Source organism: Vulpes vulpes, chromosome 3 (assembly GCF_048418805.1).
Source record: "Vulpes vulpes isolate BD-2025 chromosome 3, VulVul3, whole genome shotgun sequence".
NCBI classification, from domain to species: domain Eukaryota; kingdom Metazoa; phylum Chordata; class Mammalia; order Carnivora; family Canidae; genus Vulpes; species Vulpes vulpes.
The window spans coordinates 25,900,938-25,914,608 of record NC_132782.1 but is presented as its reverse complement, the minus strand read 5'-3'; the positions used below and the strand labels follow the sequence as shown (position 1 = coordinate 25,914,608).

Sequence of the window (13,671 nt, the reverse complement as noted above, 5' to 3'; positions counted from 1 at the left end):
TCATTAGGACCACAGAACTAGAGGAGACCAAGAGGCATCAGTAAGCTGTTTCTCCAGGGTGGTCTCGTCTTAAGTGTATTTTGCAAAGCACCATAGGAGCATCTTGAGGAAAAGAGAATATCGACCTATTAGGTTATATCCAATTCCTTTGGACCTTATTTGTTACTCATCAAATCAAATCCAAATTCTTCACGTTGTAGTTAGAGAAAAGAAACTATTAAAAAGATGTTAGGCAAAATAAATACTTTATTGTTTTATTTTTAGAAATCAGCCTTTGTGTGATAATTCAAACATTTATAAACCTTTTAGATGTTCCTTCAAAGAACATCTCAGCCACTTTTGATTAAAATTTCACACAAAGAAATATAATAAGAGTTGAAAATCATAAATGCTAAAGGAATAATTCTAATAAATTTGGTTGTTACTTTACACATTTAATACATACAAACCAACAGGAAACCACCTTCCTTTTCTTCCCCCCTGCAAACAAACAGTTCTCACTAGTTAAAACTGATTTAAAACCATTTATTATGAGGAGAACAAATCTAGATTACTTCCATTTTGAAAACCAAAACCAGCTTATTCATTTCTATCCATTCAAGTCAGAGGTCCCATTATTTTGGCAATACTCTACTATTCAGTCTAAAAGACAGAAGAAGAAACATCTCCTTATAAGAAGTCTGGACAACGCAAAAAGTATAGTGTTTAATGTAAGGCATGTTTCCAAAAGAAAAATACTATATAAGCTATAATAAAATTACATTTATCTTGGTAAAGTAACAATGCTTACAGTGTAAGAACATTAAGTAGTTGTAGGTAACCTCATACAATTCTATCCTACTGCTATTAGTAAACCTCCTCAAGAATTAAGAGCAATTTTTACAACAGAACAATTTTTCTTCTTGGAAGTGACACTAATTAACAGCAGTGGAGGGAAAATCATTGGTTGCTTCAAGCTCTCAAAAAATGAAATCAGTTATTGCACAGTAAATACCTCATAGAGGTCAGTGTTTTAAGAAGCTAGTCTGGAGAAATATGTTATTTATAAGTTGGTTAAGTCTGGAAGTTTTCAAGTTTTAAAATTAATTCTATGTAGGGAATGAATTGGAAAATATTGACATACAAATAAATATTAGGCTTTTCAAATGGCTACAGTTTTGGTAGTTTAGAAAAGAAATACAGTCAGCAAAGTGCCTAAGTTTCTATGTATGTTTTTAAAAAAGATATGCATAGAAGAAATAAACATTGTACACGGTATACAGTAGCCCAGCTCAGCAGCAAGTATCTTCTGAAGCACAAATAACACCTCCACCAGTGTATGTCATTGGTAACTCCAACACCGCATAGCCAATAAGATCCATACCAACCTTAAAAAAGAAAGAGAAATGAGCTTTAAACATCTTTCAAATATCAGTATTAAAAGATTCTTTAAAAGGATGACAATATTTTCTAAATATATGTATATATATGCGTGTGTGTATATATGTATGTGTGAATATATATATAAATACATCCTTCTTTATAAATTATGATATGATTAGATATGGGCCTATGGGATACTTTTCTTTAAAAGACAAAAATTAAGAAAGATAAGAATTTGTGATTAAGTCTGAAAATCTTGGTCCATAAATCACACATTTGAAATACCATTATAGCGAATGGTACCAAAATAATGCTCAAGTTTGAAAGTTCTGATTTCTTCAATTCCAGTACGTTATTTACTATAATGTAACTTCAGTAAAATAACACACTATCGATAGTCCCCTGGAAGTGGATATTATGCAATTTACTTGCTTGCACTTCCAATGGGGCTGAATGAGTATTTCACACTGCAGGACTACCTATAATATACATTTTAAAATTAAAAATTAGCCAGAGAAACAGTCCTGGGAACTAAGAAGGCAAAGCATTCAAAACTAAGTAGTTATTTAGCTAAGCAAAAAAATTTAGAAAAATTTTTTTTTAAATTTCAGAAAAATTTACCTAGAAATCCCATTTAATGACTGTCTTGCTTAGAATTAGATGCTTTACTTGAAGATACTGCTGCCAAAAGTCCACTTACAATTTCCCGTCTGATTTCGCCAACAATAGACTCCTTAATCTAGAATAGAAAAAGAGAAAAATAAGAATTTAACAATATGACTATAATCTACTTTTTCTGTTTTTGGAAAAATACAAAGAGCATTTAATTCCTGTAATCAGCCAAGCCAGAGAGAAACCCTCATGTAAACCCTCATGAAATACAGAGAGGTAGTGAAGAATCCTGTCCGTCTGTCCTCAAACCCAGGCCGGTGTGTGGTCCGGCATTAACTCCGATAACTCCATTATAAAATAACATCACAATTCTTAAGTTGAGAACATTAAAAATGTTATTTTATGGACTAAAAAACTTCATTTGCTTCATGACACAAAACAACGTAGGAGAACTGATTAAATGTTAGATTCACTTTAATGTTTTTATTAAGGTCTATTTTGGAATGGTAATCAACAGTACACTTTGTGTTCTCATTATTTAAGAAAACTCATGAATGGCAAACTAACGTATCAGTCTATTGCCTGTTTATAACAACTGAAGACCAAGTATGTGAAAGTTATATATCGTTTGAACCTAACTTGCACGCTTTAAGTGGAAAGAAGAAATAATTTAGTACAATTAATTTTAAACCATGAAAAACATCCTCTGAACAACCACAAAGAAATAAATTCTTCTTTAGTTGTATGGTAGAGGTTTGTTATCTCTCTGAAATTTTTTCTTCAGACAAGGATATACAATCTCATATTATTGGTGGAAAAGGTCAACGGACGTAAGGGCGATGATAATTCCACCCAGATTGTCTCTTCCAGATGCCCAGACATTACCCACGCCTGTCCGTGCCTTTCTCTCTGGAATGATACAGCATCACCTCCAAATAGCACTTTGTGAAGGCTTTAAATGTGGATTTCCTGGAATAAACTGATAATGTCTTCCCAAATTAGAACTTGAGACACTTTCAACTAGCTTTTAAAAATTCTACATTTCCACAGTTTCCTGTCAGCCTGATCTATTTCCTAAAATGTTCCTAAGTACATCCTGAACACATCTCAGTTGAAGTCTTTCCAAAAATGGCTCTGTATTAACCTGTCATGCAAAACTGGTACACAATACATAGATTTATACGGAAGTACTCATGGAAACAAATGCTCCTTAGCTACCAACCATCTGTATTGGAATATATTTAACTAAATATAAACCTCTCCTTTTACCTTCTACCAATATTGCTAAGCTTTAAACATCATGAGAAGTTACTGACTTTCATGGTACTTCGGACTTACTTTTAATTGAATATATGTTGGATACAAATATTATGAAAACCAGAATCTCTGAGCCACAATGTATTATAAGCACAAACACAACGTGTTGAATCAGAACCTCTGCAAATCTGTATTTACAGAAGACAATGAGTAGTACAATCTTCCCAGTGCTGTTATTCCATGCAATATGGCAATTTTATTAACTTTTGTCATCATCATCCAAAAAATAAAACAGAAGCCAGAAAGTATCCTCCACGAACCAAAAATGTGTGCCAGCCTTTTTTGAGGGTACAGATATTACTGGAATAAGGAGTTAAAGAAGCACGACCAAGGAGGATGCTATAATCTAGGCGGGTACAAAATGAATATTCCTTCATAAAACATTATGAGGGAAAAAATAATGTATTAATTCACTAAAACACAAGAACAGAAAATGAGAGGCCAGCATGGGCTACAAGAGGAAAAAGTACAAAGTTCTTGGAGAATGGCAGACTTTAAAGTAGTAGGTCAACGAAAACTCGGGGCAACTTGAGGTCACAGTGAGGACAGAAAACTGGAGCAAGAGCACCTTGGGTGAGGGGGGAGAGCAGGAAGGTGTGCTGCTCACAGATGGTCCCCACCAGGGAGGAGAAGGGCCTGGGGCAGCAACGGGGGGTCAGACAGGGGGTGCTGTGCGGCGAGCTACCCAGGGAGAGAACTGGGTCTCACTCATCAACGTCTCCTGGCATAAAGCGCGTGCTCCGTAGATGTCCGAATGAATGAGAGACAGAGAGGCCATACGGAGCGAAGGCGTGAGAGTGACAGAGACACCACATCTGACGCGGAAAGTAGAAGAACAAAGAACGGTAGACAGACGAACACTGAAAACAACAAAATGCCTTTAGTAATGTATGGAAGGACTAAATGTATGGACAAACGAATTAGCTCCCAAGTCCTGCATGCTGCATAGGGAGGGGGCAAGGATGAGGAGCAAACTCCATTGGGATGGATGGGAAACTGCCCTTACGGCCACAATTTCCAAAAAGTGGTACAGGCCAAACACAGACTTGAGTGACATAAAGGAAAGGATCCTCACTCGACATAAGCAGACCGACTGCAGGCCCGGAGGCCGGGCCACAGGCATCTGCCAAAACACATGTACAATATGAAGCAGGTCAGGTGGACGGCAGTCAAGATACTAAAAGGCATGAACCAAGCCTAGGAGCTTCATTCAACAAAAAAGAAGACCTCCCTCAAGAGAAAAGCAGTCTACGTTTATTCTGAGGCATAATTCTGCTGATTTGCTCCTATGGCACATGCTCATTTATTCTATTAAGTAATCGTTTAATTTTTTTTTTTTTTTGAGTAATCCTAAACCGTTTCAGGCCACTGATTACATCTACCACAGACCACCTGGGCAAATTCTAGGAGTGTGATTTTCCCCCACCACAACACAGACGATCTGTACCTTTAATCTGACAAAAGCTTTGTTACTGAATGAATGAGTGTATTAAACATTTGTCTGAAAGGACTTTCAGAGTTCTCCTTCCAAAGAATTCTACTGTATTAACACATTATAATGAGAGCATACTTTTTCACTTCACATATGGTGAAATGATGAGAACAAAGACCCGACAGACATCATTGTTTTCACGCACCCATGAGCGCGGTAAGAAAACTTCCCTGAACGTGTGTCTGCCAAACACGCTTAATCTTCACCTGCAAAACTGCTCAACCCAAGCTTAAATCCTGCCGTCCTGAAGAGTGGCTTTGTTAATGGTGTCAGGGGCACAGAATCGACTGGAAAGGCAGCGTCTAATTTAGTTTTCTTGGTAGCTGATATGTTAGCTTTAACAAAAACAGGAATTCAGTACCATATGTATTAAAAGATTATGGATTTGGAAGGAATGGCATCAAGACTAATCTGGAAAAAAAAAAAAAAGACTAATCTGGATTTTACATATTCTGTAAACAAAGTTCAACAGAACACCGCTATCACTGAGCTAAGACAGCATCAACACAAATTACTTTTTAAAATTATAAATGGCATCAGACTAACTTATCTAATAACGTATGTTTTTTAAGTGCTTCAAACCGTTTATTTTCTTAAGTACATCAAAATTCCTCTTAACAACACCTTGTTTCACCTATACGTTTTGCTTGGTAAGTCCTCATCTGTAAACAGCAAAAGGGCAAATGTTAAGCCCAACCTCCTCCAAACTATGCCAAATGTTGGTTAAGGAGTTTCTAATGAATGGGTTTAGTAACCAATTTTGAAAACTTCCTCAAACATTTGCCTTGCATATCAGTTTAAATGCCTTTGGAATTTTAAAATCTTTCCCATTTTATGGGAGGGAGGTTCCATATAAATGATCAAATACTTCCCTAGGATCAAAGAACATATACTATGTTCTATCAGCCAAAGAATCAATGTTCGGTCTAGGAATGCTTCATTCCTTGGAAATTACTCACAGCACTCACCAGGCCACCTACTAACAACTTTAGAAATGAGGTCTTAAGTGTTCATTCAGAGAATATTTATGCCAAACAAGCGAAATTAAGTTGACTTTTCAAGGAAAACTTTCAAATTAAAGCAAGCTAAAGGCAACAAAAAAATCCCATTTCTAGGGGAAGAAAAAAAGTACATTAAAACTTACTTCTTCAATAAATAAATATAATGTGGAGAAGAATAATTACTTAATTTCATGGAACAATTAATCTTTGATGTGAAACATATAAATAAGAATGGATTATGATCATTTGCATCTAACTGAGCAAGGTGGATTTACGGCACTTGCTAAACATTAGCTGTCTACACACAATCAACTTACAAAAATTACTTTTGTAGAACAAATCCATTTATAGAATTAAGACCTTTTAAACTTTAAGCTGGTAATTCATGTCATGAAAAATTGTAAGCAGGCAGTCTCTTCTACTACAATGCTGGTTTTGAAAATGTAAATTTGTCTCCATCTGATTGAAATATTAGGAGAACGACTTGAGTATAATATAAATTTCGTGTCTGTGTGCAGCTTCCTCCATAAGAAACACTGGGTGAAGGCAGATAATTGCGTTCAGCAGAACCCAGGGACGCAGCACAATACACAGACGCTCACTATCTACCAGCCAGCTCCGATCACTGTGTCATGAGCCACACCTACCCACATCTGGTATTAAAACTGTCTGCTGGATTTCATCTCACTCTCTGCTACCTTGCAATACCTCACAAGCTGCAACCCTTCCCAAGCCCAGTTCCACAAGCAAATTTCAGGTATTTTTTTTCAAGGTCAAGTACCATATTTATTGCAGTATTTACGTATTTCTTAAGCATTTAACATGTATAAAGTTGTGCTACGATTTTTGCTAGGTTTCTGTCTTCTTTTAAATAGCTCACTGCTAAAGTTTGGGTTATGCTTCTCATCCTATTTTCTCCAAAGGTCTGTGGTTATTACTGCACCCATGTACACAGCACAAGTGTGTAGGAATGTGTATATATCATACCATAGTAAAACGGCTGTATTTATTTTTAATGTACTTTTCAAGCTACTATTATGCAGCTATGAATGATGGCACATAATTAATACACATAAACTAATCTCTGGACCCAGAGGATCAATGGTCCATTTGAGGGGAAGATTCTGGTCTGTTGCCACCATTCTTGACCTATAACCAAACTCGTTCTATGTTACTCACACATTAATTCCTAAAACACATTAGGTTCACACTGCTGAATTTACTGGAAATATGTAGATTTAAAACAGGGAGCCACTGACCCTAATTTCTCTGGCCCATTTTGACCTTTTCCATTTCTAAATTTTTGAATACATTAGACTACATGTTTCTCTCTGTAATTTTTTTATTGTTTCCTGAATTAGTCCTACTAATTACCTTCCTAGTCTTTAAGCTTCAGGATCTCACATCTGATATGTAGTTTTCCTTTATCCCTTACAGAGCAACATATTTATTAAGACTCTTGTTTTTCTTTTTAAAGATTATATTAATTTATTTTTATTTTTATTTTTTAAAAAGATTTTATTTATTTATTTTATTCTCTAAGGAGCAAAAAGAGAAGCAGACTTGCCGCTAGACAGGGAACCCAATGTGGGGCTTGATCCCAGGACCGCGGGATGATGACCTGAGCTGATGGCAGACACTTAACCAACTGAGCCACCCAGGCACCCTTCATTAAGACTTTTATGAAATGATTATTTTTTAAGATGTATAGGATATCCCCCCGCTTTTAATAATGGAAAGATCCTTTCTCATCACGGGTTTTAGTATCAGTGGGAAGAACTATGGGTAATTATGGTTCTTCCTAGAGTTACTCTTAAAAGAATAGATTGAAAAATATATATTCAACATGTGTAATTTTTATCCTGTGCACTCTATTACATTTTGCACCAGACACAGTGTGATTTGGGGAAAAAAGGAAAAAATTAAAAGCCATCAAATATTTTGATCTGGACTCTCACTTTTTAAATGATATATATATATATATATATATATATACTACTCCTTCTTATTGCCTGATCCTAGCATCCAAAACAGCTGTTTTAAAATTTTCTCTATTAACTTTTGACCTTTGGCTACCAGTCTTCTTAATTTTTTGCAGTCCTTTTGGTAACCTTGAACTATGGTTTGCATAATGCTATCACTCAGAGTAAACCTTCTTTTCATTCTGTATTTGTATCTTTCAACAACTTCTGTATCTTCCATATATTATCATCCATTAAGCCAAATAGATATTCTTTATACTTATTATTTCATACTGGAGGATAATATTTGCAGAGATGCCATTAAAAACATATCTTAATAGACGTGAGTGAGGTCAATGGGAAAGCTCTCTGAAAATTAGCGAATACAGTAAATCAAAGGAATACTTTATAAAGTTCAAATAAAACCTCCTCCAACATATACTGCCAAATAGATTAAGCATAGATTTTACTCACCTCCCGTATGACTTGCTGCAACTCATCTTGCTCCACATTTTTATGCATTTCCTCAGCAGCTGTCATTAATGGGACTTTTCCATTCCCTTCTTCCACTTCAGATTTGGGTCCTACAAATTCCGAGGCTTCTTCAGCTGCTCCAACTTCCTCAGAGCTTTCCACATCTGGAGGTGTCTGCACAGAGCCCGTTCTAGAAGGAGCAGTGGGCGTCAGGGCCACTGATGCTCGGAATACTTTCTTGCTTGGTACCAGATGAGTCTTAGGTTTGCCCACTAAATCACCAGAAGGTACTCCAGTTCTTCTATTAGCATGGGAGGGACCAGAACATACTGAAGAGGACTCTGATGTCGCTTGGGAGAAAACTGATTCTGAGCTTTCTCCAGGAGGAATTTCAAATCCCATTTCTCCAAGTCCCATGCCCAATTCGGACTTCAGATAGGACTGTTCCCGCATCAGTTCAGTGACCTGGAAATCAGAAAAACTGCAATTCTTCTCCCTTGAAATTATGACTGGTAGTAAAAAGATTAAAATTCTAGCAGTGATTACTGCCAAAAATCACTTAAAAATCTTTAGATTGTGAAGACATGATTCTAATTCATTCATTTAGGAACTACCGAGTTTTATTTGCAAAAATGTAGGAAAATGCAAATTCACGGTGAGAGAAGGCCATAAAATACATAACCAGACTATACAGTTGGATGAAATTTTACTTGTTACTGCATGGGTGTCCAAATTACTTGTTAAGGATTAGTAACTAGTGAAAAAAAATAGCCACTTATATGCTTTTGCACTCAAATTAACCAATTTCTTTAAAATATAATAAAAAATCAGACTTTCGTTCTAAAAGTAGTCATCTTACAGATCCAACTACCGAAAGGACCTGGAATCAGACTATGAAGGCACACTTCCTCTGGAGCATAAATTAAATACTTCTTATAACGCATTACCTACTTTATACCATAAAGATAAATCACCATTGCAATTAACTGCTTTCTAGTGGCCTAAGATGGCAAAAGACTTTCAGAAGTGCCAAAGTCACTTTCAGTCAATTTAGCTCAGGTCAAATTCTACATTTAATAACCAAAACATTTCATCTACACCAGGAAAATTGTGTGTTTATGAAATGTCATATCATTCCCTTCCCCAGTGATTTGAAAGGAGAGAGGCTTACTGGTTCCATTACATTCAATGGAGAAGGGCATGACAAGTTATCAGCGCTCCTACTGCCACACATTCCCTGAAAAAATAAGAACAATATATATACATATGTATGTATGTATAAAATATTTTTTCAAAATGCAAGTGTTTCATAATAAATGAATTGGCTAATTATCACCCTGCAACATTCTTTTATGTCACAAAGGTTACTCTCTACTGTCATGGGATCCTATAAAATATGTTATTGTGCCTGAAGGTACATGGAAGATGTTCTCATTCTCTGCTGTACCAACACACATTTCTCAGAATAATGGATTGAAACCTTTTATGGAAAAAGACATTCATCAGTCTTATTCCCTACCACACACACACGTATGTGTAATACACATTCCTATTCTACTCATTCTACTCCATATGTGTACACACGTGCACAGATTTATTGTTAACAAAATCAAGGATAGAAAAGTTGACCGTTTCAACATGTCAAAACAATGTATTTTACAACTGCAAAGATAATAGCAAAAATAATCAACTGCTGAAGTTTACATTTCCTGCAAAGAAACAGAAGTTTGAAAAGTGATACAAAACAAAGAAAAAATATTTTATTCTCTTGGCTGTATACCTGTTGTCTGCCTTTAAAAAAGATCTCATTTGATTCCTTAAAAAACATTAAGACTGGCAAAGAGTCCAGAATAAGGAAAAAAAAATTATAAAGGAATAGTTATTTGGAGGCAAAAAAAGGAATAAAAGACTGAGCGAAATACAGATTTATGTTCTTGGCAGTTAGTTACAGGCAGTGATTAAAATGTAAGTTAGTCATATATTAACCCACTATCATTTTTCCTTTAAAACCCCTAAATTTTGTATTTCTCCTTATTCTTTATTAAAAAATGTGATTAACATTTTTCAGCATGTTTCTAACTAGACTAATGAATCTCAACTTGCACATTCAACTGATTTGTGGGAAAGTTTCCTGAAACATTCTGCTTGCCTCAATGCCATTACAGTAAGTGTTTTAAAATTAAGGCATTTGTCCTAAATTATGTGGAACATTGTAAATAAATCCTAAGCGAAAATTGCTGACAACCCCCAAGGTACCGTACCACAAGAGCTGAGGAGCGGAAGGGAGAAGGCATGCGCACGGCACGGAACTGCTCCTCCAGGGCCAGCAGGCGCTCCTCCAGCTGCAGTTCCAGGTCTTGAAGTTCCATTCGCACCGAGTTTCTCAAACTCTGAAGCTGATCCACTTCATACCTATTGGTATGATGACAGGCGCAAGGTTGAAAAAAGCAGTTTGGAGATTCATAGTCACCACTCTCTCACAAGCCAGTGGAAGGCACTGAGATCGCAAGTTCTAAAAATTAGCACAACAGCGAAAACCATAGGTGTGACCAGTAGGACAAACAGTCTTTCTTCCTCTACCTTCTCTCCCAAATATTCCGAACTAAAAAACAGATTACAACCACTGGCTTCCTTAATACATTGAAAGCAGCTTAATTAGTAAAACACTAGGCCCTAATTTACAGTGGTTCACAAAATGAACAGTACACAGCAGTAGACATAAAATGAAGCTTTAAAAATAAAAAAAGTTGGCAAGGCTTTTTTTAGCATGAAGAATATTTTGAGTTACATTAAGACAAAATGAACTTTTACCTTTCCTCCTCGGTCATATGATGATAAACCATGGTTTGCTGACGCAGCATTGCCAACTCTAAATCCATCATTTGCGTTCTAAATAAATTCAGGCTCCGCCTCATTACCTGGAGCTCCTGAAAAGTATTCTAAAATACAGTATGACAAAATTATACTTCTAAATCATATAAATTACTCTGTAACACACAAAAGATCTAAATAAGCACTTACTTCATATAGAGGTAGAACAGATGATTTCTGGGTACTATATGGAGCAGCAGCAAGATCAGATCCTCTCGTCATAGGGTACTTCAAAAAAAGCGAAAGTATGATTACAAATCAATGTTAAAGCGGCTACGTCCAAATTATCTAAGGTGTTAAAAAAGGCGGAATTTAGGGCCTACGTAATTTTCTCTTTGAGGCAAAACAAAAACAAAAACAAAACGCTACCAAAAACACCCCACTTCGTTTTGTGAGCAGGAGCCGAGACAGCCCCCACTGCCACCTCTAGTACTCCTAACGGTTTCGGGGGTAAGTCGGTCTATTTGGAACAAAGGAGGGAAAAAGAAATATGTATCATTCAAATCTATGTCTTGTACGACTTCCCTCCTGCCTCAAGAAAGTCGAAAAGAGAAACAAAACTAAAAAATGTAGAAGTGATAGCAAATTCTCAGATGACTGAGTTATCTGAGAATTACTGAGTTGCCGGAAATTACTGAGTTGCCGGAGAGAGTAGCAAGCCATCCTCACACTTACTTGTAGATAGTTAAGCACCTACCACATGTCACTACTTTAGTCAGTGAAGAAAAAAAGACAAAAGGAAGGCAAAAGGCTTTCCCAGCCTCCACGTGTTCTGATGGTGTTAAGGAAAAAAAAAAAAGAGAGAGAAGTGAGAAAAAACTTACAACGTTGGGGTGTGGAAGGGGAGCACTTGATGGAATCAAACAAAAACCTAGAGGAGGTGAGTAAAGGATCCCAGCTCTGGTGGGTGACACCTGAGCTGAGCCTCAGCAGTAAACAGCACTAGGTTGGGCAAAGAAAGGCCAGGGTGGGGCATTCCAGGTTAAAGACCAAGAAACAGGGGTATCTGTAAAACCAGATGCCGCGGAACGCACACCTGCTTAGGGGCCTGCACGCGGCCTGGCCCCTGGCACACACACAAGGAATGAGAGTGGGGGGACAGGCGGAGACCAGGCCAGAGGGAGTATCTGTCTCTCGGGGGCAGTGAGAAGACTAATTAGCTGTGTTACTGACGGGACATCCAGGAGGAGAAGGCCACATCCAGAGCAGAATGACAAGCTGGTCTAGAGAGAAAGGTGCACCATTAGGGCATAGGCAACAGAGCTCCGGAAACCCCACGTTTCACGTAATTACGGTTGAAAGGCTGGATGTCCCGCTCACAGAGAAACCAAACTGCGATTTGTAAGGAGGAAGAAGAAATACCCACATCTGGTTAGGGCAAAAATCATCAGGGGACAACTGTCATGAGGATAAAATCTCTATTTAAAAGAAGGTATCCCTGGGGCGCCCAGCGCCCAGGTGGCTCAAGTGTCAGGCTCAGGTCACTATCCAGGGTCCCGCGATCGAGCCCCACCTTGGGCTCTGCGCTCACCGCAGTCTGCCTGAGAGTCTTTCCGCCTCCCTCCCTGGCCCTCTCCTTCTCCCTCTCTGCCCCCTCCCACTCTCTTTCTCTCTCTCTGAAAAATAAATAAATAAATACGATCTTTAAAAGAAAATATACTTTACTACATAACTTAAGAAGCTGTGACTTTCGGGGACCCTGGGTGGCTCCGTCGGTTAAGCGTCTGACTCCTGAACTCAGCTCAGGTTGTGATCTTAGAGTCATGAGATCGAGCCCCGTGTCAGGCTCTGTGCTGTGCGTGGAGCCTGCCTAATATTCTCTCTCCTTCTCCCTCGGCCCTACTCCTCCCCTCCCTCTCTAAAAACAAAACAAAATGAAAAACAGTAATAAATTAAAAAAATATAGATCTCTCTCCCTCTCTTAAGAGAACTTGCAACTTTCATTTTTACTTTCCTAGTGGCTTCCTGTCTATTATATCATCGTAAGGATCTATTACACGCATTCTGAAGCCCGACTCCTAGCTGAATGCTGTGATCATCACCCTACACTACCATTCTTATTTCCTCAACTGCCTAAACACAAGTAGCCTGGGGAGAGATTCAGAAAGGAAATGGAAAATGCAAACCTAAAGACAATTTATAGTTATTTTCAAACCCTTTTTTGGGAATTACTTCCAGCCCACGTAAGGTATCTGAGAGCAATTAATTTTAACCGTGACAAGACACATAGACTATTTTTAGGCAAATGCACACTTTACCTGATTTTTTTTTTTTTTTCTCTCCTGGGGTAGTTCCAGTCTCTGAGCCCAGTGGAAGCAGACTCATCCTGTGCCAGGAGACCAGCACCAGGAGTCAGGAGATGGAGGGGAAAGCTTAGAGAGCTATGAGCAGAACCAGAAGAGCGCACGGCCCCACAGAAGCCGATGGGGAGGGAGGCTTAGAGAGGAAAGAGGCGGTAAACAGTCAAATGGCAGAGAAAAGGAGAGAAAGTACTGACAGGGAAGACTTGTTTAATAACAGGGACGACCTAAGAACAGACCGTGGAGAAGAGGCTAAAGAAGGGAGGCTACCCCATGAGCAG

The 13,671-nt window shown here is 37.8% G+C and overlaps 1 protein-coding gene across 9 annotated transcripts in view; it reads right to left on the bottom strand.

Annotated features, from left to right (window-relative positions):
- Positions 1-228: 228 nt before the first annotated feature.
- The window catches only part of ITPRID2 (ITPR interacting domain containing 2), a 91,070-nt gene continuing 77,627 nt past the window's right edge, over positions 229-13,671 (bottom strand). For 3 of the 9 annotated variants that reach the window (XM_072752097.1, XM_026018402.2, XM_026018405.2), the window contains 7 exons: positions 11,241-11,318; positions 11,031-11,158; positions 10,481-10,631; positions 9,391-9,456; positions 8,220-8,684; positions 1,984-2,101; positions 229-1,367 (listed from right to left, as the gene is read on the bottom strand). In XM_072752097.1, coding sequence (XP_072608198.1) covers positions 1,997-2,101; positions 8,220-8,684; positions 9,391-9,456; positions 10,481-10,631; positions 11,031-11,158; positions 11,241-11,318 — 993 coding nt within the window. In that variant the 3' untranslated portion in view covers positions 229-1,367; positions 1,984-1,996. The remainder of the gene's footprint in view (positions 1,368-1,983; positions 2,102-8,219; positions 8,685-9,390; positions 9,457-10,480; positions 10,632-11,030; positions 11,159-11,240; positions 11,319-13,671) is intronic. The other 6 variants (XM_072752099.1, XM_026018403.2, XM_072752100.1 and 3 more) reach the window with 3 other exon arrangements.